This window comes from Chroicocephalus ridibundus, chromosome 6 (genome assembly GCF_963924245.1).
Source record: "Chroicocephalus ridibundus chromosome 6, bChrRid1.1, whole genome shotgun sequence".
Classification (NCBI taxonomy): Eukaryota; Metazoa; Chordata; class Aves; order Charadriiformes; family Laridae; genus Chroicocephalus; species Chroicocephalus ridibundus.
This window is the reverse complement of record NC_086289.1, coordinates 32,566,429-32,588,206: the sequence shown is the minus strand read 5'-3', so window position 1 is coordinate 32,588,206 and position 21,778 is coordinate 32,566,429. Positions and strand designations below refer to the sequence as shown.

Genomic DNA, 21,778 nt, shown 5'->3' with positions numbered 1-21,778 from the left:
TCCTGAAAATACTGAGCTTTATACTAACAGAAATGACTAAAAATATATTGCAATTCTTTTTCACTTATTGTAAAGAACAGAAATATAATTTTGAAAACAATTACATGAACTTTAGCAGTCTGAACGTTGAACTAGGGCTTGATCTCAGTCTGGGTCATGAGACAGGCCTTTTCTTACAAAATGTAAAAAAGCAAGATACAAAGTCAGCTCCTTTCAAACGCTAGCTTTAGTAAAGGAAGCAGAAGTTCTTATCTATTTGCTTCACCTATATTATGCTTTTAAATGTATGAGTGTTACCTTGTTCCAGTTATAACTTTTAGCAATATTATTTAATTTGGATAGGTAGAAATAGAGCTTTGGTCAGGTCTTATGCATGAGGTCTCACAGGAACAGTTATAGTAAGATGTAGTAATTAAATTCAATTTTATACAATTATCTAATCAACTGTAGTGTGGCTTACTGTAGAACATAGCATGTGATGAGTGTATACCTAGCAGATTCCTATGGAGACTTAATGTGCTGTACTGGATTCATTGCTGTGACTGTAGCTCACGTAACCGTGTATAAATTATCTCGGATATTACTAGCAGCATAGCTGCAACAGCATGGGTTTGGTGTTGTGTTCCCAGTTCTGCTTGCGGGGGGGGAAAAAGTAGTTATTTGAGTAGTCTAGCCTTTTCTGAACTCCATGTGCCCAGGCTAACAACACCGGCAGTACACACGCCGTCTGCTTCTTCCTCACATACCGCCATCTTGGTGTGTCTTCAGACAGCGACATCAGGAAGAGATTTCCATCTCATGCAGGGTTTTTAAAAATTTTCACTGTAGTAAGTATAACATACTCTGATTTTGCAGTGATGTTATACTAGCTTATATGGAGTGAAAAATGTACGTTCTTCTTGCACTAGATGCAGTTGTAATCATTTACAGGAAGATGTTGAACTGCTGGTGAATGTTCTCAGTTAATGCTTAACTGGAGCACTAACTTTGTAGTGTAAGAAGAAAATGCTTTGGAAGTCTAACTCTAGTAATAATTGACACTTAAATGTTAATGGCTCTTAAACATTGACTAAGTACTTCATTTGCATGCTTAATAGTAATTTTCTTCTGATCTTAAAAAAATTTCCTCCTCCTCCTCCTCAATTTCTTAAAAATCAAGGAGTTTCAGAAATTTTCAGAGACTGCACATCAAAGTACGGCTCTTAAGCTCAATGTTTCATCCCTGGTTGTGTATGTTATCATTTGATATCCCAAACTATAACAAGTTCTGAAGCAATGCTGGTCTGAGGGAAGGTAGTTCAAACATTGATCATAAGCAACTCAGCTTAATAACTGAGTTTTACAGTTTATATTTATATGTATGCATCTGACCAACAGTTTTAAAGCAGAGAACCATCTAGTTTCCTTCAAGTATTACCTTAGTCAACATCTACCTGTTTTTCTCAGTTATCTGTTGAATTATATTGTAGAAAACGAATGTTTTAAGACCTTTCTAGTTTTTAGGCTGTATCTCTCCCCAGCTGAGCTAGACATTTGTCTAGCTGCTCTAGGTCGAGGCTACAGAGCTAATGTGTTAGAACATCCATATTTAAATTAGAACTGTACTATTTCTGATGCCCTGGAGCCTTTGATCTAGGCAGGGATTGACCATCCTCTGTAGTAACCTCCTCTCAAGACTGGCAGCAATGGTTTGAAACCACCCTGTCTTATCTCAGATAAGCACTTACTGATGTTTTAAGGAAGACTGAAACTTGAAGCGGTTCACAGAACTGTAAGAACTTTGAAGCCCTTATTTCTGGGGAAGGCAGGTTTTATGAAAGATAAATCGAAAAGAAACATTTTTAATGAATGCAAAAGAAATTCTATTTTTCAAGCACAAATCTGCATTGTAACTTATCAGATATGACTATCCCATTTGTATGAATGAAAAAATGAAGTCTGTAGTGCAACATTGTTAAATGCACCGATATATTTTTGCTGAGGCTTTAGATTAAGTCCCTTGTGTACCTTTGAAGTACATATTCATTGTGTTCTTTTCTTTTTGTACCTGGTGAGATCTGTAAGAGAGATTTATCTTTGTTATAAGAAGCCTGAAGACAAGGAATAAACAGATTTAATGAAATACAAAGGTTTCTTTCTGTCATGGATTAAGTTGTATAAATTGCACTTTTTTTAGCCACAAATACTTCACCCCAGTACTTAACTGTGCTTGAAAGAAACAGAACCAAAGAAATCAACAAACAATAGCAAAATAAAATTGGCAAATTTAAAGCTTAAACAGTTGATTAGCTGTTGAACTGTCACTGTAACAGTCTGGGAGAGTGGGCAGTGGAAACTATATTACACTCATTTGTAGTGATATTTGAATGAAACTACACTCAAAATGCGAAGTAGTCAGCACGTAAATAGCACCCTCTACCTGATGGGCACTTAGTGAATTTTCGTTTGCATCTTTATAAACATGCTGTTAGCAAAGGAGACTATTTAAATGAGTAATTTGTACCAAAGAAACTTGGAATTGTGAATCAAAGGCTAGACCTCAATAAAGCTTTAATAACCCGTGATAAACTTTAGAAATGTTTGTTTAGCATTTTTCAACTTCTTAATGAACTGTAGATGCTGGAATGTTGGAAGAATTCTCAAGATGAAATTATTAGTATGCTATTAGTAGTATATTCTTTTAAAATCCTGCATGTTAAAAGGCAGCATATGCTGTTAGGGAACCACAAGATAATTGCTGAAAATGCATTTGCTTCTAATGGCTTGATTTTTGTGACAGAAGAATTTAAAATATGTTAGTATAATGAAACCAACTATTGTCTTTAAGCTTGAGCTTTGTATCTTTCTCTGAGGAAATATGTGAGCTTTCTTCTGAGAGAGAATACCCTTAATCTCATCTCTTCTATATTTCTAGAAGTTCTACATTTTCCTTTAGCTAAAAACACATGTAAAATAAAGTCTGCAAGTAATACCACTCAAAGAAAGGAAAGGAAAAGGCAAGATGGAAAGGACAGACAGTGAGAACAGTTACCCTGACTATATGCTGTGTAGAAGGTGCATGTTTATAAAATTGAAATATGTTCCAGGGACTACCATTGTGTATTTAGTCAGAGAGCGTGACTTTTTTTTTGGTTGTATTTTTTCTGCTGAGAGGATAGGAGCAAATACAAGCCAATGTCGCGTTATTGAGCTGCTGAACTGTTTATCAGCAGAAATACTGCAGAGTTCAAAGCCCAGCAGTCTATAGTCGGTGAACTGCTGCTGTGTATAATCAGCACAGGGGGTTAGAAAGGTGGGAAGGTTTTTTATTAGGCCTTTCTTGACTAAATACTTGTATTTGATACACTTCTTCATAAATAATCATCTGTTACTAAATGAAAATGAATGTTTAATATTCTGTTTACCGAAAGCAGTAAGTCAGTCCTTTAGGAATTTGTAAGGTAAAGCAAGCACAGGGATTTGTGTGTCATTTATAATAAATATTTCACCCTTGTAAAACGTTGGCATGAGAGCATATTAAGTACAGCCACTCAAGAATACAGGTTTCAATTTGTGGCTATTTGTATTGGGGTGAATTGTGGTGTACCTGTGACAGCCGGGGTGGAGGGTTATTCCCATGACCTTTAGCTCATATTCTTGAGTTGGATTAAAAATGACAGATGCAGACTCGAGAATATAAGTAAGTGCTTCAGTTAGGCTGTAACATTTGGGAGTGAGTATGTAAAAACGTTTGATGTGTAGAAAACTAATTGTCCAGAGATGTAAGGTGCATGACGGTGTTAACGCTTAGGGAAGAAAGGATTGTTATGTATTTTAGCTACATGTACATTTCAGAACTGTATCTGTAACTCTCACTGAGTTCATCTTAAAACAATAAAATCAGTGGGTCTGTAGTAAATTAGCTTTTAAGAGCCTTAAGGTGGTATTAAGTTTCTCAGCACATACGCTTTGAAAAGAAATATGAATCTGAAATAATATTTAGCATGAGGGGCTACTTTGATAGTCCTGGCTGTCAAGCTTTAATCTTCTGGATTTGTTGTACAGGCACTATGCTGATAAGTACTAAAATGTTGTTAGAGATGTGGTTTGTCCTCAAAAAGTTTTGTTAAGGTTTTTTTCAGAGCTATGTTTTAGTCTTTGAGTATTCTAAAAGAGTTTGTGTGTTTTTTGTTTTTTTTTTTTTTTTTTCTTCCACCACAACCATCTGTTCTCTTTATGTAGCTATTGGTAAACTTACAGTGATTTTCTAAGTCTTGCTGGGGTATTTTGTATTGGCTTTTGACTCCAGGTTTGCTGTAATTTTACAAGCTGCTACAAAAAAATATTTTGAGGCATGTGAATTACCTCAGTTTATTATATAGGGACTACCCAAAACAGGCCAAAAACTGAAGTGTATGCTCTGAAGTCAACCAAAAAATTTCCAGTAAATGTGCCTGAGTTGAAAATCACTGTAGGCAGGTAGCAATTCAAAGGGATGGCTGATACTCGTAGCAACAGGAAAAGGACTGTGAAATGATCAGTCGCTGCCATAGTACTTGACTGTTTCTTGAGCATATCCTTGATTAAACATTGCATGCAAATATATATATATATGTATATATAGGAATTTGGTTAAAATAATGAACCTATAACTGAAGACTGTCCCTACATAACTAGTTAAATGTGAATATCTGCAACATTAGTCCTCTGTCAGTTTACATACTGCAGGTTATTTTCACGCCTAAACTGACAATAATGTTTGAAATAATGCACCAGGCTTGCCAGAGTGTATTAGATTTGAGTTGTTTGTTGAGTTGTTAAATTTAGGAAATAGTTGATAATATTTGTAATTATTTTTTCCTTCTAATACTGCTATTTTTCCAAAGCAATGTTCTGCAAAGGCAATTAGTAAAATGTTTTATTGCTGCTTGTGTTTCCAAGTAGAACTTTATTTTCGATGCATTTGTGTTTGATATGGCTAACAAACGATCCTGACTTACTGTTTTTTGTAAGCATCTTTTACATTTGGCACAAATGAGTCTAGTCCAACTGCTCCAAAGACATGATTATATTATAATAAATAATGTTTTCTACTATTGTAGAAATTTTAGTCAGGTAAAAACCAAGAGCTAGCAGTTTTTTTATATTGCCTATTGCAATGTGATGATAAGCTTTATAAAGCTTATTGTAATTTTACCTAAAGGTTAAAATTATATGTTCTTTCCAAGTTTGTGGAATTTGATGATACTGTAACATCAATTTTTTGGCTAACAAAAATAGCATGTGGATATAATAAGTACCATTTGTTTTGCTAATTCTATTGTCTTTTTCCTAATTTTAATCTCTTTTGGGGTTTTTTTTTGTACGTGGATAGCCTTATTTTGCTGATTTTTTTCTTTTTTTCCCCCGTCTCATTTTAGCAACATGATGAGCAAGAAAAAGAAAAAAAAAAAGTTTAATAGATGAATCCTAGCATTTGTGTAAATCGGGACACTTGAGTTCCCACTGATACTTTTAGAACTCCCCCCCCCCCCCCCCCCCCGAGTTGCACTGTGTTCATTATATGTATTAAGATAATTAAGACGGTGGTAAGGGAATTGATGCAAATGAACTTAGTTCTTGCTTTGCTAGTGAATATTAATTAGGTATGGCATATGGCTGGAGTACTTGATTTAGATTGCCAGAGAATATGTGACATATTAACTTTCTTTGCAATTAGGTCATAGTCTGCTGTTGTAGAATGTTTTATTGCTTCACTTATATGCATTTTAATGGAAGTAAAAGGCATACCAGAGGTATCAGTGATAGAGCTTTTAAAAGCTGTGCAAGATGCTTTGCTTGAAGTAGTTCGTCTTGTTTTCTGTTTTTCCATTCCCATGATTACTCCTTCATAATTATAACTGTGACCGTCTGATGTGCCATGTCTTGTGAAAGCATGTATTTGATTGTGTAGTTGTTTAAAATAACAAATGTTGAAGTCTGTTCATTGCTGCTCATTTCCTCTAGCATTTTAGAAATGTTGTAGATTAAATACCGTTTGTGCCTTTATTATATTATTGTGCAAAAAGATTTCAAAACACTGTATTAAAACTTGGTCATAACATAAAGTGTAAACTGCTGCTTCATCAGCCTGGCACTTGCTGGCGATCAGCCCAGAAGGGACAAGCAGCTACTTGTGAATTGAATACAACTGCCTGTTGGACAGTGTAAGCCGAAATACTTGCTCTGTTAAGGAGTGAGAAGTCTTGAAATTCGACTGCTCTCACAAGTAATAGTCACTTAAAAAAAAAAACACCACCAAGAAATGTTTAAAAAAACCAAACAAACCCCAACAACAACAAAAAACCACAAAGAAAAACATGAAAAACCAAACCCCAAACCAAAAACCCCCACCAAAACAATACCAAAACCTGCAAGATATAAAATTACATCTAGGTGATGGAAATTAAATATAACTGTCTGTAGTTAAAAGCTCTGTGATTTTTAAAAGTTTCCTGATGTAACACATTTGAACACACTGGCCAATTTTTACCAGATCTTTGCACAAAATCCACACACTCTGACATAGCTGTAGCTGTTCCTACAGCTTTGTGAGGAGGGGGAGGCTGTTGATGACCCTTACCTGGGCACTGTACACATGCTGCAGGAAGGGAGGCTTTCCTATTGGGGGCGGGGGTGGGAAGAAAATTCCCAGTGACAGAGGTCAGATGTTGTAACAGGTTCGGCAGAGAGGTGGTGTGACTCCATCCTTGAAAGCAAGTCTACAAGGGAATTGTTTCAGCAAGTAATTTGAGCTTTTGTTCTTGTTTTTGTTCTCTGATAGAATGATGAAAATGTGTCGCTCCAAGACATCCCGCTCTCGGTTCCGTCAAGTCCAGAACCACAAGAACCTGAGTCAACTTTTAAGGTAAATGACACTGATTTACTCTACAGAATAAGAGATATAAACCTGTTTGTGTTTAAAAAACACAAACCAAAAACTTTGTGTCACTGTGAAGTAGTGTTTCTTGCTTCTTTCATCTATTTAAATGCAAACCTAGCAAATATTTATGTACTTTGTCTTTTCAGTTTTGTTAAAATGGAAGGGTTTATTTGACCTTTTAAAATACACACTTACAAATGCTAGCACTGTTTAAATGATTAAAATAACTTTGCCTTTAGGCATTTGTAGCAGTCATGGGGGAATTAACAGCAGTAGAGTAACTTCTTTCAGAACTTTCTGCCTGCTTGATAAGTGTTAGAATTTGAAAAGGCAATTTTTGCTTTGAAGTGTAATCATACCATACTTATTGAATTACTTGCTCTGTTTCATTATACTTATTGTTGACTTCAGTTTAAAATATCTTTCATCTAAAGTAAGCTTTCCCTGAGATAATGTAGGTATTGCAGATGTAACTTAAAAACAACATGAACCCCACAAAGTCAAAGATGTGTTTATTGTTTTAGAATGGGTACTAAAGGAAGAAGCAATCACAATGGATATTCCAAAAAGGATCATCCTTTCTGATCAGACTTGTAATGTGCTTTCTATGGTGATAAGGTTTTATAACATTGCTCGAGGCTCTTACTGTAAAACCAGTATAGAAAGTTCTCTATTCCTGCACTTACGGGAGGGGAACCATACTTGCTGAAGATAAAATGAGATTATACTTCTTGAAAGGGAAGAACACTTAAAATCTTATTCCTCTTTGAAGGTTGTCTGTCCAAATCTTGGTTTCAGGGTTTAAAAGGTTTGCCAAAGCTGTAGATCCATATGCATCATCCTTTATCAACCCTGGTATCTACATTGTTAACATTTATGCCTTCTTTTCTCTTTCATTGTTGTCTGATGTATTTGTTGTGCTTGTCCTACAGTCATCTCCCTCAAAATCTTAGAATCTTAGTCTTAATTCGTAGAGGGAAAAGTATTGCTTTAACTTTGTAACAAAAAAGTGCTAGGTTTAACTGACACTGAATTGTCACTTCTTTAATTGATACTGGTATATGGTTTGAAAAATTGCACAAATCAGTCTGGCTGTTGTCCTAAAGCAGTAAGTAATAACACCTTCAGTGAAACTGGAGTAGTAGACGTACACTACTAAATGGAAGTATGCCCCTTGATTTATGGCCTAGCTATAATGGCACAGTTATAAAATACATTAAAACTATCTTGTGATGAAAAGTTATTTTAAAAAATAAAACTCTTGCACGTTTACCAATTTTTTTTTAGTCTCTGAACTTTGCATAATTATTTTAAGTCTTCAGTTTTTAGTAGGATGTATTCAAATCAGTTGTGCTGTTCGCATTCAGTAAACATAGTTATGCTTATGTTTCTAAATGTCTTTTTTCTTGTTTCTATGATTTTGTGTTAATGATTTTTTAAATAGCAGTTCACTTATCCAACAACAAGAAACAGTGAAGCTTAAAGGTTAAAGAGGAATATAGGTAGTATTTGATGGCTAAGGATGTTTATCTGCATGATATCAGTTGCTTGTACAACAGATGAATTACTACATCAAAAATACAGTTGACTGACTGACCGACCCTGAAAATTTAGTGGGTCAGCCCAACTCTGTTTCTTAGACTTCTAGTCAAGCATCCTTACGCTTTAGGTTGCATGCCTGCAGCCCATCTCACCATGCGAATAAGAGGAGGAAAGCATCTGCTACTGCCAGTCCTCCATGAACATCTGATGTAATCTGTCCTGTATAGAGGTGTTGATTTAGGTTTATGTAGCCCTTATAGAACAGTGGGCAATAAGAGGTTTTCTGTTGCAGATGGATGATCTGCTGAATGAGATCAGACAGCTTAAAGATGAACTGAAGAAAAAGGATGAAACAATCAACAAATTAGAGCATCAACTTGTAAGTATAACGCTGAACATTTAACAAAATCCCAAGTGTGCACTGTAGAGTGTTAACTTCAATGGGTAATTCTTATGAAGGCTTTAAGAGGGCTAGATGTCTGATTCTTTTTTTTTTTTTCCTACACTTCCTTTATAACAAAGGTAGATTTGGGTTCTTTTAGACCCACCTGACTCATGGGTCCGTAAAGGTTCAGTTAGACTGATTCTACATCTTCTACTCTGTTTGCAGCTCTACACCTGGGATCTTTAATTCTGTAGGCCAGTCATGATTTCTGTGTAGCACTAAGCAAGGATGTTTATACAATTGTTAAATGTCTTTCATTTCCAAAATAAACACTTTGAACATAATTCTAGAAGCTGTTCAGAAATAACAGTGAGCAAAGATAAGGCATTTTATGCTTAAAGTATTTCAAAAATTAAGAAGTTTTGGGCTTGTCATTCTGCTTTGAAGCTTTTTTGTTGTTTTTTTTTTTCTCCCTTTCCTTTCCCCTACTGTCCGTTAGCTTAATAAAGAATTCCACCATGGAATTTAAAGCTGAGCAAGGTAGTATTCAAAATTGATTCATTAAAAAAAACCCAAACAAAACAAAGCATATTGAATAGTAAGATTAAATTGGCCAAAGGCATGAAAGTTGTGGGGGCACTTTCATCATAAATCAGGTTCAAGTGGACACAGAAGTCCTCAGGCAAAAGTTACATATGCGTTTTTGCTTTTGTTCTTGTTTTAAGTTAACTTTAGCTTTTGCCATGCATATCTCTGCATTCGGTTCTGGTAAATTCACCTGTTGTAACACTGTAAAATAGCCCCACGTTTTCAAGCCACAGCAGGATCTTAAAGGTAGGATAGATGATATGCCAAGAGGGGCACACTGTATTTATCATGGCCGGATGATATATAGTCACTGACTGATATCAGTCTTGTGTGACTATAATCTCTAATGAAATGTTTAGCATGTGCATTTGTACATATGCTCATACTAAACTGAATACATACTGAAACTGATGTGTGGTCTTCATCTTCTCCCTGTCTAGCGTGTGATCATTCCCTCTAAAACAAAAATGAGAGGTTAAGATTTGGCTTTCTGCTCTGCTTCTTAAACAAGAAGATTGCACATCACAGCATACCAAAACAAATTGTCTTGTCTATCAGTAGTTTGCAATAAGTGATTTTTTTTCACTCTTGCCATCAGCCTTCAAAGATTTCTTTAAGGAACTCTCTCCTTCCCTGCTAGGTCATATACCTAATTTCTGTAGTAACTGAAAACTTTGTTGCAGCTAAGGAGCTCTGCCATAAAGACGAGTAAAACTTATATTTTTTTATTATTGAAAGGTGACTTAAAGAATGTGTTTCTTCAGAAATTTAAGTAAATTGAAAAATGTTTCCAAAAGTTAGCATTTATTATAGGTTATTTCTAAATATACTTTGGGAAAAGAGATGGTTGTGCAGCACTGTAAATACTAATTTCTATAGTTTAATTGTGTTGTGCCCAGGGAAGGGGTTGAATCACCATCCCTGGAGGTATTAAAAGATGGGTAGATATGCTGCTTAAGGACATGGTTTAGTGGTGGATTTGCAGTGTTACGATTAATGGTTGGACTTGATCTTAAAGGTCCCTTTCAACCTAGACGATTCTATGATTCTCTACTGTCAAGTAATGCGTGATATTTGAACACAGGGCCTTGACTGTGCTTTTCAAGAGGCTTAATTATTTTCTAACAAATCCTCCTTTCTTTTTGTTTTTGGGGGTGATTAAGGCCACTAGATGTAACTGCCAGAAGGACAGTCAGAAACCTACAGGGGCAACGTGTGCTTATGCTGATAAATTTACGCAAACCTCCTGGAGGAGGAGTTCTGTGAGTAAAAGTGCCAGTCCTTCTTGGTTATAACTTTCTGCATTTCATTCCCCAGTTCTATTACTTTTGCTGTCACACAAGTTGGTCTTGTTTAAGACATTGTGCTGTATGTGAGAGTGGTATCCTTCCTGCTGTGCATTCCTTATGTCTTTTGCAACCCTTTTATTTAAACATTTATTATAAACATTTCTTTTAAAATAAGTAATTAAATTTTAGACGTCTCTTCTTAAAATAATCACCCTTTGCACTATTTAAGTTACAAGCAGTACAAGCTGTATATCTAATCATAGGTATCTGTGGTTTGTTTTTTTTTTTCCTGGTTGAAGTTTCATTGTTGGTGTTCTCACATTTGTTGAGAAAAGCAACAGTGTATTCTAAGTTTCAGTCCATAAGTGTAAAAACAAAAGTTAATCTTTTTGAATAAAAAAATAAATTCTAGTTTTATCATTTATTTGAAGAACTCAACTCATTCAAAAAATCATTGGGTGAAAATCACTTTGACAAAGGACATCTTCATTCCCATATGTTGTTGCATGAATCACATTTTCATAAAACTTACATTCTTTATGGAACAGTAACAGAATATGTAAGATGGGGGAGGGACAACATTTGATATTATATGATAATAAGGAATTACCTTTGAATGATAAACAAGGCTTTTGTCAGTCACCAGCAAATAGTCTTTGGATCTTGAAGCTACTGCTCTAGCAAGAGAATCCTAAGATTTCTTTAAAAGGTTTAAAATGGGTTATATTTTTTATTTCTTTATTTTACCCAGCCTTGATGTAAGATTGTAATAAAGATAAATCCCCCTTACTCCCCTTCTAAAATTACTCTTTTAGATATATAGAGCTAGGGTAGAAATATCACCACCCTGTATGTTCACCAGTTGCTAGCAAACAGCTTTATCCTGTTGAGGTCATGCTTTCCAACCGACTTCTGTCTGATAAGAACCCAGTATAAAAAAGGTCATAACCTTAAGTAGCTTTTAGTTTTTTCTGACACCTCTGTTCCAGAAAATACGTGTAATGTCTTTGATGTTTATCCCGTTTATGTTTTTTTTTTCCTGTTACTTTGGTGTTTTTGACCTCTTGTGTTGTGGCTATTGTTGCTTCCATGTTCCTTTTTTTTTTTTTTTTTCCCCTATCATTTTCCACAGAAATTCAGAAACAAATCAGTGACTATTGTAAATCAGTTGCTAACTGCAGAAGCTTTAGCTTGAGCAACCAGTGCTCAGTGGTAAGACAAAGATATTGGAAAAGATAGCAAATGTGAGTTGGCATCTCAGGTAAAAGTAGTCATTTAGCCCAACTGTCTGTTTTGATTGTGTTGAAATACGTTTCTAAGTTATTCAGTAGTTTTGTTCAAAAAGACACTTTTTTGGTCATGAGAAAATTTGGGTTAAGGGAGAATATAATTTTTAAAAAAAAAAAAGGAAAAAGGACCTCTATTCGTGGTTGAGTGTGTGTATATTTGTATATGGATACATGTGCGATACACATACATACGTGTGTAGACCTGTGGTCACTAGATGTGTGTTATAAACATTTCAGTGTTTTTATCTACATGTAAAGATTCTCATGAAAATTGATAAAGGAATTAAGAAAATCCATGAGGTATTGACACATTTTCAAAATACACTGCTTTTCAGGAACTTATCTTTGTAAATGGTAGCTGAAAAGTTTTGTGCAGAATGGTTCTTCAAATGTCTACTCCTTTGCATATTTGTAAGTTACATGGAGGCTTTCTGTAAGCAAACACCAATTGATACGAGCTCCTTAAGGTGGGATTTCGTAAAGGGGGACGATAGTCTTGCTGTTGTACCCAAGTTCCAGTTCTAATGATCAGACTTCAACTTCCTGATTTAATAATTCTTCTGCTAACATGCATTTGTGTGCTTCCTTGCATGGCTTAATAGAAGTATAATTGTAGAAAATGCCTTGGCATGAAATCATTGTTGATTTGGAGCCTGATGATGTAAAATGTCACTTCCCGTAGAAGGGGGAGGCAATTGGCTCTGTTTTCTTGAGGCAGGACTATGATAAATGGAAATAGCATGAGACACATGAGTAAAATGTATTCTTACTAAAAAAAGTCAAAATAATTGTTCTGCTTTATTAAAATTCCTGTTCAGTTTAATGTAATGATCTTCAACTGAGAGCATAGGCTCGTAGAAACCAGTTTTATTGGTCCTAAACATGGTGTGAACCATGAAATGTAGTTAATGTTTATGAAATGATGAAGTTCTTATGTAGACTACATCTTTTAAAAAACAAATTATAATTGAAATCTTGTCAATGAGAGTACAACTCTTTTAAGGCATAAGTTTTTTTTTTGCTCCTTTAAGCTTGTTAAAAGTTATCAAAGTTGATAAATATTTAGCTGTTTCATTATTTCCTGTAAGTGTTGACCTCTTGGTCTGTTTAAATGATGGTGAATATCAGGAAATTACTTTTAGATTATCGTAACTTTCCAGATTATTCTGACAGTTCACAAATTCTAGCAGAACTGATACTAGTATTGATTCCTAAAGCATAAATAATAGTCTAGCAACACACAGTAATTTACCGTTTCAAGAAATACTTTAAATGCTTCCAGAAACATGCTTAACAAACATTGTTAATGTAGAGTTTCCTAAAGAATAGATGCTACAATAAACTAGGAAGTAGTGAGAGTGGAAATTGGCTATTAAAAGATTTCAGTTAGGAATTTAAGACGACGTGAATTGCAACAATTTATTGCCGTTCCACTGTCCATTTGAAATAGCTAGTATTTCTGATCACTTCATCATTCTCCCAGTAAACAGGCAAGTGAATATCATTAAACATATTCTTTTTAGAAAGTCATGTTCTTATCTGTTTTTTTTATTACCAGATTTTTCTAAGAAATGGCCCATCCTGATGTGATTATAAACCTGTCTGGTGTTATTCTCTTTAGAGACCACATAGGGGATTTTTTTTAGGATTTTTTTACTATTTAAATGTAAATATAAACATAAATGGAAGCTATGTAACTTTGGGTTGATCCTTGGAACTTAGTACTCCATGTAATAAAACTTAGTGGCTGAAAATAAGTGTTTTGAAAATTAGCCATATTAAGAATTAACCTATTGCCTAGACACTGTCTGCTACATGGTGTTTCGTGTAAGCAGTGGCCTGACAGTATGTTCAAAACTACTGTATGTAATTTCTGACTGTTTGTATAGACAATGATAACTTAGAGGGAAACATTATTTTTGGTTAGCCATCCTCAGGATAAAGGCTTGTACAAGTATTCACTGACAGGTAGACCATGACATTTCTAGAAGGATTTCTCATAGATCTCTTATACTGAATTCACTTCCAGTTAATTTATGCCTATCATTTAACTATCTTGGGGGGGGGGGAGGGGGGGAGGGAATAACAACCCCAAAACCTGGAAGAAGGTATTGAACATAAAATTACCTGAAGAAATTAATGTTGATGGACAGAACTTACAAAGAAGAAAAATGCAAGTATCCATTGCCACGCTTGTCTTGCTGGCTTTGCAGCATTGTTTCTGTATTACTAAACACTGACTTTTTTTAAGATTTTGAGGGTAAAGGGGTTAGATGTCAAGTTTATGTTGACAAATGATTTGGCTTTTCAAACTGGAAAGGTTGTTTGCAGATGCTGAGAAGTGAAAGACCAGCAAGCAAACTACAAAACCTGAATACAGATGAAGACGTCCGTAAAGGATTCTGGCCCCTGAGGTCCAGTTCCTCAGCATAACACAACTCCTCCTCAGTCATGGGTGCTCTTCCGCGCCCTGCAACAGTAGATAGTGTACAGTAAAAGCCGATTCTTCTCCTTGGTCTCGAAATAGTACACAGCGATGAGAATAAGTTTTGCTTCTGGATTGTGTGTACAAATTCATTCTTGTCTCTAGTAAAATGGCAAGAGAAAATGCAGTTTGCCTGGGAGCATGGATATTCTTGTTCTTTGCTACATCTGTTCTCTGCTTCTGCACTGAGAGATACTCTTTGCCTTCTATTTGAGTATTGTTCCAGTTTGTCATTCCAAAGCCTTTCCCATCAATTGTTTTGATGAACCTTCATAATACTTTGGCTGTCTTCGTTTACTGTTGTCTCTGAGTCATCTCCTACCTTGGCCTTAAAGTTTCTATATTCTTTGACTCTGCCATTATGAATTTAAACTTCCAGGTTTTGAAGCCTAGTGGCTCTATTTGTGTTTATCTTCACTTTGGGCCCAGGTTTCTCTTGTGCAGTACTCTCGGTTCACTTGCTGATCCATTATAATGTACATTCTTGGTGGAAAAGTACCATGGCTGGATTAGATCGTCGTGTTGTGCCTGTTTCTTGCTCTGTTACAGTAACAGTGCACAATGCGTAGGCACATGCACAGAAGAGATGTCCTTTAAACCTTTCACGGGCAATTCTTGTTGGCTTTCTGTAAACCAGCACATAAGACTGTTCTATTTTGGGGTGGGTTTTTTGACCTGAATATTTTCAAAAAGACTATTGTGTGTCAGAACTGCTCATTCATAATCTCTTTCTGGGTGCTAGGCTACCAAGAGGAGACTGCTGCTGAAACATTTCGTTTGCATTGATGCTTGAAGTGTGTCATTCTAGGTTTGCTCATGATGTGGAGCTCTGAGTTTGTATGAGACAACTGGCAATGCTAGGTGAGACGCAGCAAAAATCATCTCTTCTTGGAAGTGCTCGAAGGCTCCAGTTGTATGCATAAAAATGGATCTTTCCCTGTATTTGTGTTTCTGCAGCAGAAAATACTTTTTAAAGCAGTAGCAGTTTTGGATATTGGTGTATCCTTGGGAAAAGAGCTGGAATATTTGGCTGTTGGCCTAAAACTACTGTGCAGCAATAGCTTAGAAATATTTCTCTTATCCTTTTCTGGCAGAAGCAATTGTTCACGTGACTGCTTATTCTAAGGTTGAGGTCTCTCCGTAGCAATGGAAAACTCTGGCCTTAATATCCTCATAGTAGCCTTTAAAAACAAAACAAAAAACCAAAAAACCAAAAAAAAACCCAACAAACCAAACAGGTTTTCCAATGCAGTTAGGGTCAGAACTTCATAAAGTATATAGCAGCCATTGTACAATTCATCCGGATCTCTGAAGAACATTCATCACTTTGTTCTGGTTTGTAGGCTGCATTATTTCAGCTGCTCTTTTTTCACTCCTGAGTCTCCTGTTTTGCCTGGTGTTTAAAATTCTGAATCACTTCTCTTTTGGGATGCTCTTGCTATTTCACAATTCCGGTATCAGGGAAATGAAAGGAATGGGATTTAAGTTTAGTGGCCAGATGCACATAACAGCCAGGGGGAGGAACTGTTCTGGCTGTTGTCTAACATCAAAGTGCAAGTGGAAGGACTTGCATCAGACTTAGGCTTCAGAACCCAGAAGAATTCTATCAAACGTTTGGGGTTTTTTAATAGAAGCTGAGGTAAGTCACGTTCTTATCTTTAAATTCTAGCATTGTTTGCTTATGATTTTTATAGACTTTTTAATAACCAAGCATAAAATAAATTGTGATTCAGGTTTTTCTTCTCCCCTGTATTTAGTGGGAAACTCACACATTTTCTGTATATTATGTACCATGTCTGAGGAGATGTGCTTATTAGCGTGTGTTTCTTTTTTCCTATTCTTTGGATTTCTTGGGAACCTCAGCACACATTTGACTAATAGAAGGGGTTGAATGTGAGTGCTTGTTTTGTTTAAAGGAGAAAGCTTTGTAAATTTACTAGAGTTTTGTAAAATACTGTTAAAAGAAAATCCATCTTTTCATAAGCCAGGCTTATTTGCAGATACTTATCTCTTAATGTGATATATGTATGGGATCAGTACAACCGTTATCACGTGTAAAATCAGTTTAATTCATAATACCCATCTTAGTAAATTCCCAGTGCTGAATTTCCTGGTCCTAATTTGGTTCAATTGATGTTAATTTTAATTTCTTTATTTGATGAACAATTAAACAATGCTTGTTATGATTTTTTCATAAATAAGAAATACGAAACTTATTTGAGATTTGCCTGTGTGGAGTACTGTAAACTCTCAAGGCTGCTGTCAGAGGAAAAGCTAGTTCTTTTCGGACTATAGAATGTTCTCCAGCATTTGGGAGAAGGGGGCTGAACAGTGCCAGCAGAGCAGTTCAGTTTAGTGGGCAAAACACTGAGGAAGTTATTTGCACTTTCTTCATTTACCCTGGCAGACTAATGATTAAATACCACGAAGAATTATTGTGAAGACTGTACTTAGTGCTGTGCTTTGAAGTGCTAATATGGATGCTTTAGAATTACTGCAATGTATCAAGACATCTAAATATATCTTTGCTTTTACAATAGTACCGTAATTGTTATGTAGCTCAGCTGGCTTGTATTTGCCTTAATCTCTCTTTTGAGAGAGAGGAAGGGAGAGGATATAAAATTCTCACCTCCCTTCTTCATTTAATGCATTAAAAATTTCAAAGTCGTCTGGAAAAAGCCCATTGCCAGCTCAAACAAGTCTCTACAAGATGAGACCTATGCCTGATGATACTGTGCTTTTTACTATCTGGAGATTCAGTTATGTTTAGAAAATTGAAAGAATTTTTTGTTGTTGTTGTTGTTCCATACAATTTAGGATGAAATGTGAACAAGCCTGAAAAATGAAGTGTTCTTTTATACCGTGCTGTGAAAATACAAAGCTTTTGTTAATGGCTCATCACTCATTGATTGATTAATCTTGTTCCCAGGAATATTTCTGTATTTAATACCTATTCAGCTGATGCAACATATTACATTATTTTGTCACGCTACTTGGCTGAAGCTAGTACTTCTTTCACGCAGCAGTCTACAAATTGTGTTGACGTTAATGACTACTGATGGAAGACTGTAAGAACATGTTAGGTAATCAATACCTCCATCTAGAGATAATCAGATTAGAGAACTTCTTTCATTTTTTTTCCTTGGATTTTGCTCCAATAATTCTTTTATCTCAGCTTCTGAAGAGGAAGAAGTAGTCTTGTCAGGTTTTTTTTCTTTATCTCTTGTTCTAGTTTTAAAATATTCTGGCTAGGAAATTCGAAGACGACTAAATGCATGTGTTAAGTTACATGTTAGCAGCACTGAAACTTGGAATAGTGGTGGATAAAATCTGACTAGAATAACTGGAATGTCAGGGAAGTGTTTAAAATTCTGCGAGGATAAATAAAAGCAAAATATTTCTTTATAGAAATAGTGTGATGCTTAACATCCTTTTAGAAGAAGCATGGAAATAAAGTATTACTTAATTGTTTGTCCAGCTCTGGCATTATGATCTGCAGCAGATATGCCAGCGGAGAAACTAGAGAGAAGGGGCAAACTGTGTTCCTGTTTTCTTTGATACGGATGTTTGTTCAGATATGTTGTGCCTGCTGTCTGAAAGAGTAGCTACAACTGGTTGTTCTTGACATCTGCTGGTTACTGGTAGCCAGGAGGCAATGGCAATCATTACTGGTAGCACTAATATTCCAGAACTCATAAACCGAGAAGTTTTCAGCTGCTAAATGTAAAGGAGTTGTAAAGATTTGAACTCGTCTTGCCGACATAGGAAATTAAGAATATCTCATTTAAGAGGGCAGTTCCAGCTTGGACAGATTTCTTACAAAGGTAAGGGTATGGAGAAAATGACAGACTGCATAAAATTACTTCCTTGTTTTGAGAGTGCAGCAACCAGAATGTGTGACTTCTGTGGTGATGGGAAACATCAGAGAGGCAAACCTTGCATGGCTTTGACATGCACAGTCCTCTGATCCTGTAATGCAAGGCTTAAGCTCCAAGAGCAAAGTGCAAGGAAAACACATACGCACCTCTCCTCTTTCAGATTTAATAATACTATCAAAATATGAGTGCAATGGACTCTAAAGCACCAGGATATACTAGAAAATCTGTTTCTATGCATTAGAATTTTTTTTGTTGTAAAGGAAAGCTGTGTGGTTTCCAGTAGATTAGTATTAAGCGACTTACTGCTTGGTGAGGCATTTTAAAAACGCTTTTGAAAGCTGTAAAAATACAATTTTTAGCATGTATTTTGAACATGAAAAGCTCAGCTCCTATACTTTTCCCTTAAAAACATCTTTAACAGAAATATGTACATATATCTGGAAAAAAAATGGAGGTATTTTGTAAGGTTTCCGATTAGTTTAGGGCATCATAATGTCATTTTTCCTCTGGCTTTAGTAGCATGTAGCGTTTGCTTTTACAAAGTAGAACAACTGGGAAATATAATGATACCTTTCTGGGGGAAAAAAGAAAAAGAATGGTGTGGCTTTTTGGTGTCTTGTTTTTCCCTGTTCTCTTTTTTTATTATACTTCTCCCCCTCTCTCTTTCTGCACAGGGTGGGTATTCTGCTCCCTCCTTCTCTCCCTGGCAGGGCTCATTCCAGGGCATCCCTCGGACTGTTCCACCGCACCGCAGACAGAGTGAGTCTGTACCTCTCACTCATCTCCCTCACCGTGTTCCAGTAGAAGCTTCCCCTTTGCACGCACTGTTCATCTCGTAGTATCCTCCTTCCTCAGGCAGATTTACAGGCATCCACAATAGTCTGTGGCTAACCAAAATGCTTCTTTCAGCCAGCGTATAAGCAGCTACAACTTATAGCTTTATAATAGTCATTAAAAGCTGATTTACTTCAGCAGTTCTTCAGGCAAACCTGAGTAGGCCCTTGTTTCCAGTCTTGTCTTAACATAAATCTTGCTTGCCACATTTTCCCTTTCTTTTTCATGGCTGTAATACACTACCCTGTTTGTGTATGTGTTCTGTTTGCTCATAAGTCTGCACGTGTGCATATGTGGATGTATTTACTTAAATACATTGTGGATGTACATAAAAAATGTTGGTGAGAAAGTGTTGTTTTCATTGCCTCTCACGAAAAGTTTTTTTTAACTTTTCAGAATGGCTTCCCTGAAACTAATTTTTTTTTTCCCCCCTCTTAGTATTTGTTGTAAAAAGGCTTCTAATACATTGAAGTGGCTGTTGCAAAACTTGCATGACTTGTTAACATTCCTTATGTGCTAGCTACAGTGTGGGCTGTTATAAGATGCATTTGTTCTCTTGGCTTGGATCTGCAAAACAAAAGACAATTGCTGATTTTTAAAACTGTATGCTTACGTAGACATAGAGAAATGGTAAGTCTTATTTTGTGCTTTGGTATTGCGTTATAAACAGATTAATTGTTCAAAGAAATATAACTAGTTCATAAAGCTAAAGTTATATTTTTAAAGTGTACTGTAATTTGAAGATTACAGTGTGTTTGACTGCCTAGCAATGCCCAAGAGCGTATTTGAACAAGAAATAAAGGAAAAAGTAAAATTATGAAACAAAATAAGATTTTCGGGGCCAATGGGGATGTGAAGAGTAAGCTGCACCTTGGAAAACTAAGCTTGCTTACATTTCCGATTGCAATAATCCTAATTTATTTCAATTACAAGAAAAAAATCTTATAAAATATTTTGTACATTGTGTTTCAAATACTCTCTTGGCATTTCTGTGACAATCTTCGTTTAAACAACTCATCAGGAATGCACAGCCTGTTTCGTAGGCTTTTCTCTATGCGATGGAGGGATGTGCTTCATTTTCCTATGGTGTTTGCTGTGGGATTCTATGTGTGTGTAATGAATGTAGAACCCCTAAAGCTGATCATCATGTCCTCTGTTTCTGGGTAGAGGGCCAGCGGTGGCACAGGCCGGATATTCTGCTGTCCTGTCAACAGAGAATCTGAGTTTAAAAAGTTCAGGTTTAGACCTGAGGAGCATATAAATCTCACATCTTTGTAGGCTGACTGATGGGAGAGTCAGAATGGGAGGATGGTGTCTGAGCTGCCAGATGTGTGCCTCTGGTGTCACATCGTTCACAGTGACTGCTTGGTTGAAGAAGAAAACTTTGCTAATCTCTTACCAGTTCTTTGAGCCCCACTAACACGAGCACCTTCTTATTCAGGGATTCCCTAGCGAATTTTGACTAAAGCAGGTTGGGGTTTTTGTATACATTTTATACATTAAATTCTAGGAATTTCTGGTAAAGGAAATAAAGTAGATGAAAACTGGCCCTTGACTAATTAACCTAAATTATAATTAACCTATTGCTTAGGAAAATAAACGTTTCCTTTAACTGAGTGTTCCTAGCCTTTTTCTTTAAGTCTTAGGTTTGATCAAAAGATCAATACTGAGAATAAAAATACAGCATAAATTAGGAGGTTTACATTTTTACTGACACTCTTGCCAAAATCACAGATTTATTGTTGTGTGAAGAGTCCCATAAAGTAAAACAGTACTGGAATTATCACTAGCATCCTTCTTTCCCCACACTACCTCTTCCCTTGGTTCAGTGGTTTAAGGTCTGCTGGTTTTTGAGCTAGTATAGAATGCCAAATTGTGGTGTTTCGAGGCAAGTGGTGAGCTGAGTTTCACCACTGAGAACAAGAAAGCAGCCTTAAAAAGTCAATGTTAGTGTTCTTTTGCAATAATATAGAGAAGGTGGTGGGAACGTGAAGTAGTCTCAGTCTTTGTTTGCCTGTGTTTTCTGTCTGGAGATTTTGGAATTCAAGCACTTCTTCTCTAACTTCTGGATCCCGAACCCAAAATATCATCTGCGCTTGTGAATACTGCAGGTTTCTTCACTATGTTGATGCTAGCTGATTTGATACATAGATAACTTACAAGTACTGTAGATTATGAGGCTATAAGTCCATAAACTTTTCATATTTAGTTGTTTATATACTGTAATATAACTTTACTGCTGCTGTACAGGACAGATACATCCCTGCTACACAACATTACAATACTATCATATGCTTACAGTTCTCTATTAGCACTAGTTATGCTGTTAGCATACCTAATGCTTAACTCGCCCTATGAACTTACCATATCCTTGCTCTTTAACACACTTTAGAATTGGGTGTATATTTTGCACTTTTAATGAGAATTAATTTTTAATACTTTCACCTTTATTAACTTTATGTTGTTTCAACAGCCTTAGAAACAATTCAGCATTTCGTATTTCATAAACACTTTCGTAATAGTGCATTGACTTTTGTCATCTTATGAACAAAATTGTATGTTTTTTATTCCTGTAACTCCCATATGT

The 21,778-nt window shown here is 35.9% G+C and overlaps 1 protein-coding gene across 8 annotated transcripts in view; it reads left to right on the top strand.

Annotated features, from left to right (window-relative positions):
- CCSER2 (coiled-coil serine rich protein 2) overlaps window positions 1-21,778 on the top strand; it is a 76,626-nt gene that overhangs the window by 43,813 nt on the left and 11,035 nt on the right. For 4 of the 8 annotated variants that reach the window (XM_063337712.1, XM_063337708.1, XM_063337711.1 and 1 more), the window contains exons 8-11: window positions 6,803-6,886; window positions 8,736-8,822; window positions 10,580-10,678; window positions 19,032-19,116. In XM_063337712.1, coding sequence (XP_063193782.1) covers window positions 6,803-6,886; window positions 8,736-8,822; window positions 10,580-10,678; window positions 19,032-19,116 — 355 coding nt within the window. The remainder of the gene's footprint in view (window positions 1-6,802; window positions 6,887-8,735; window positions 8,823-10,579; window positions 10,679-19,031; window positions 19,117-21,778) is intronic. The other 4 variants (XM_063337706.1, XM_063337704.1, XM_063337705.1 and 1 more) reach the window with 2 other exon arrangements.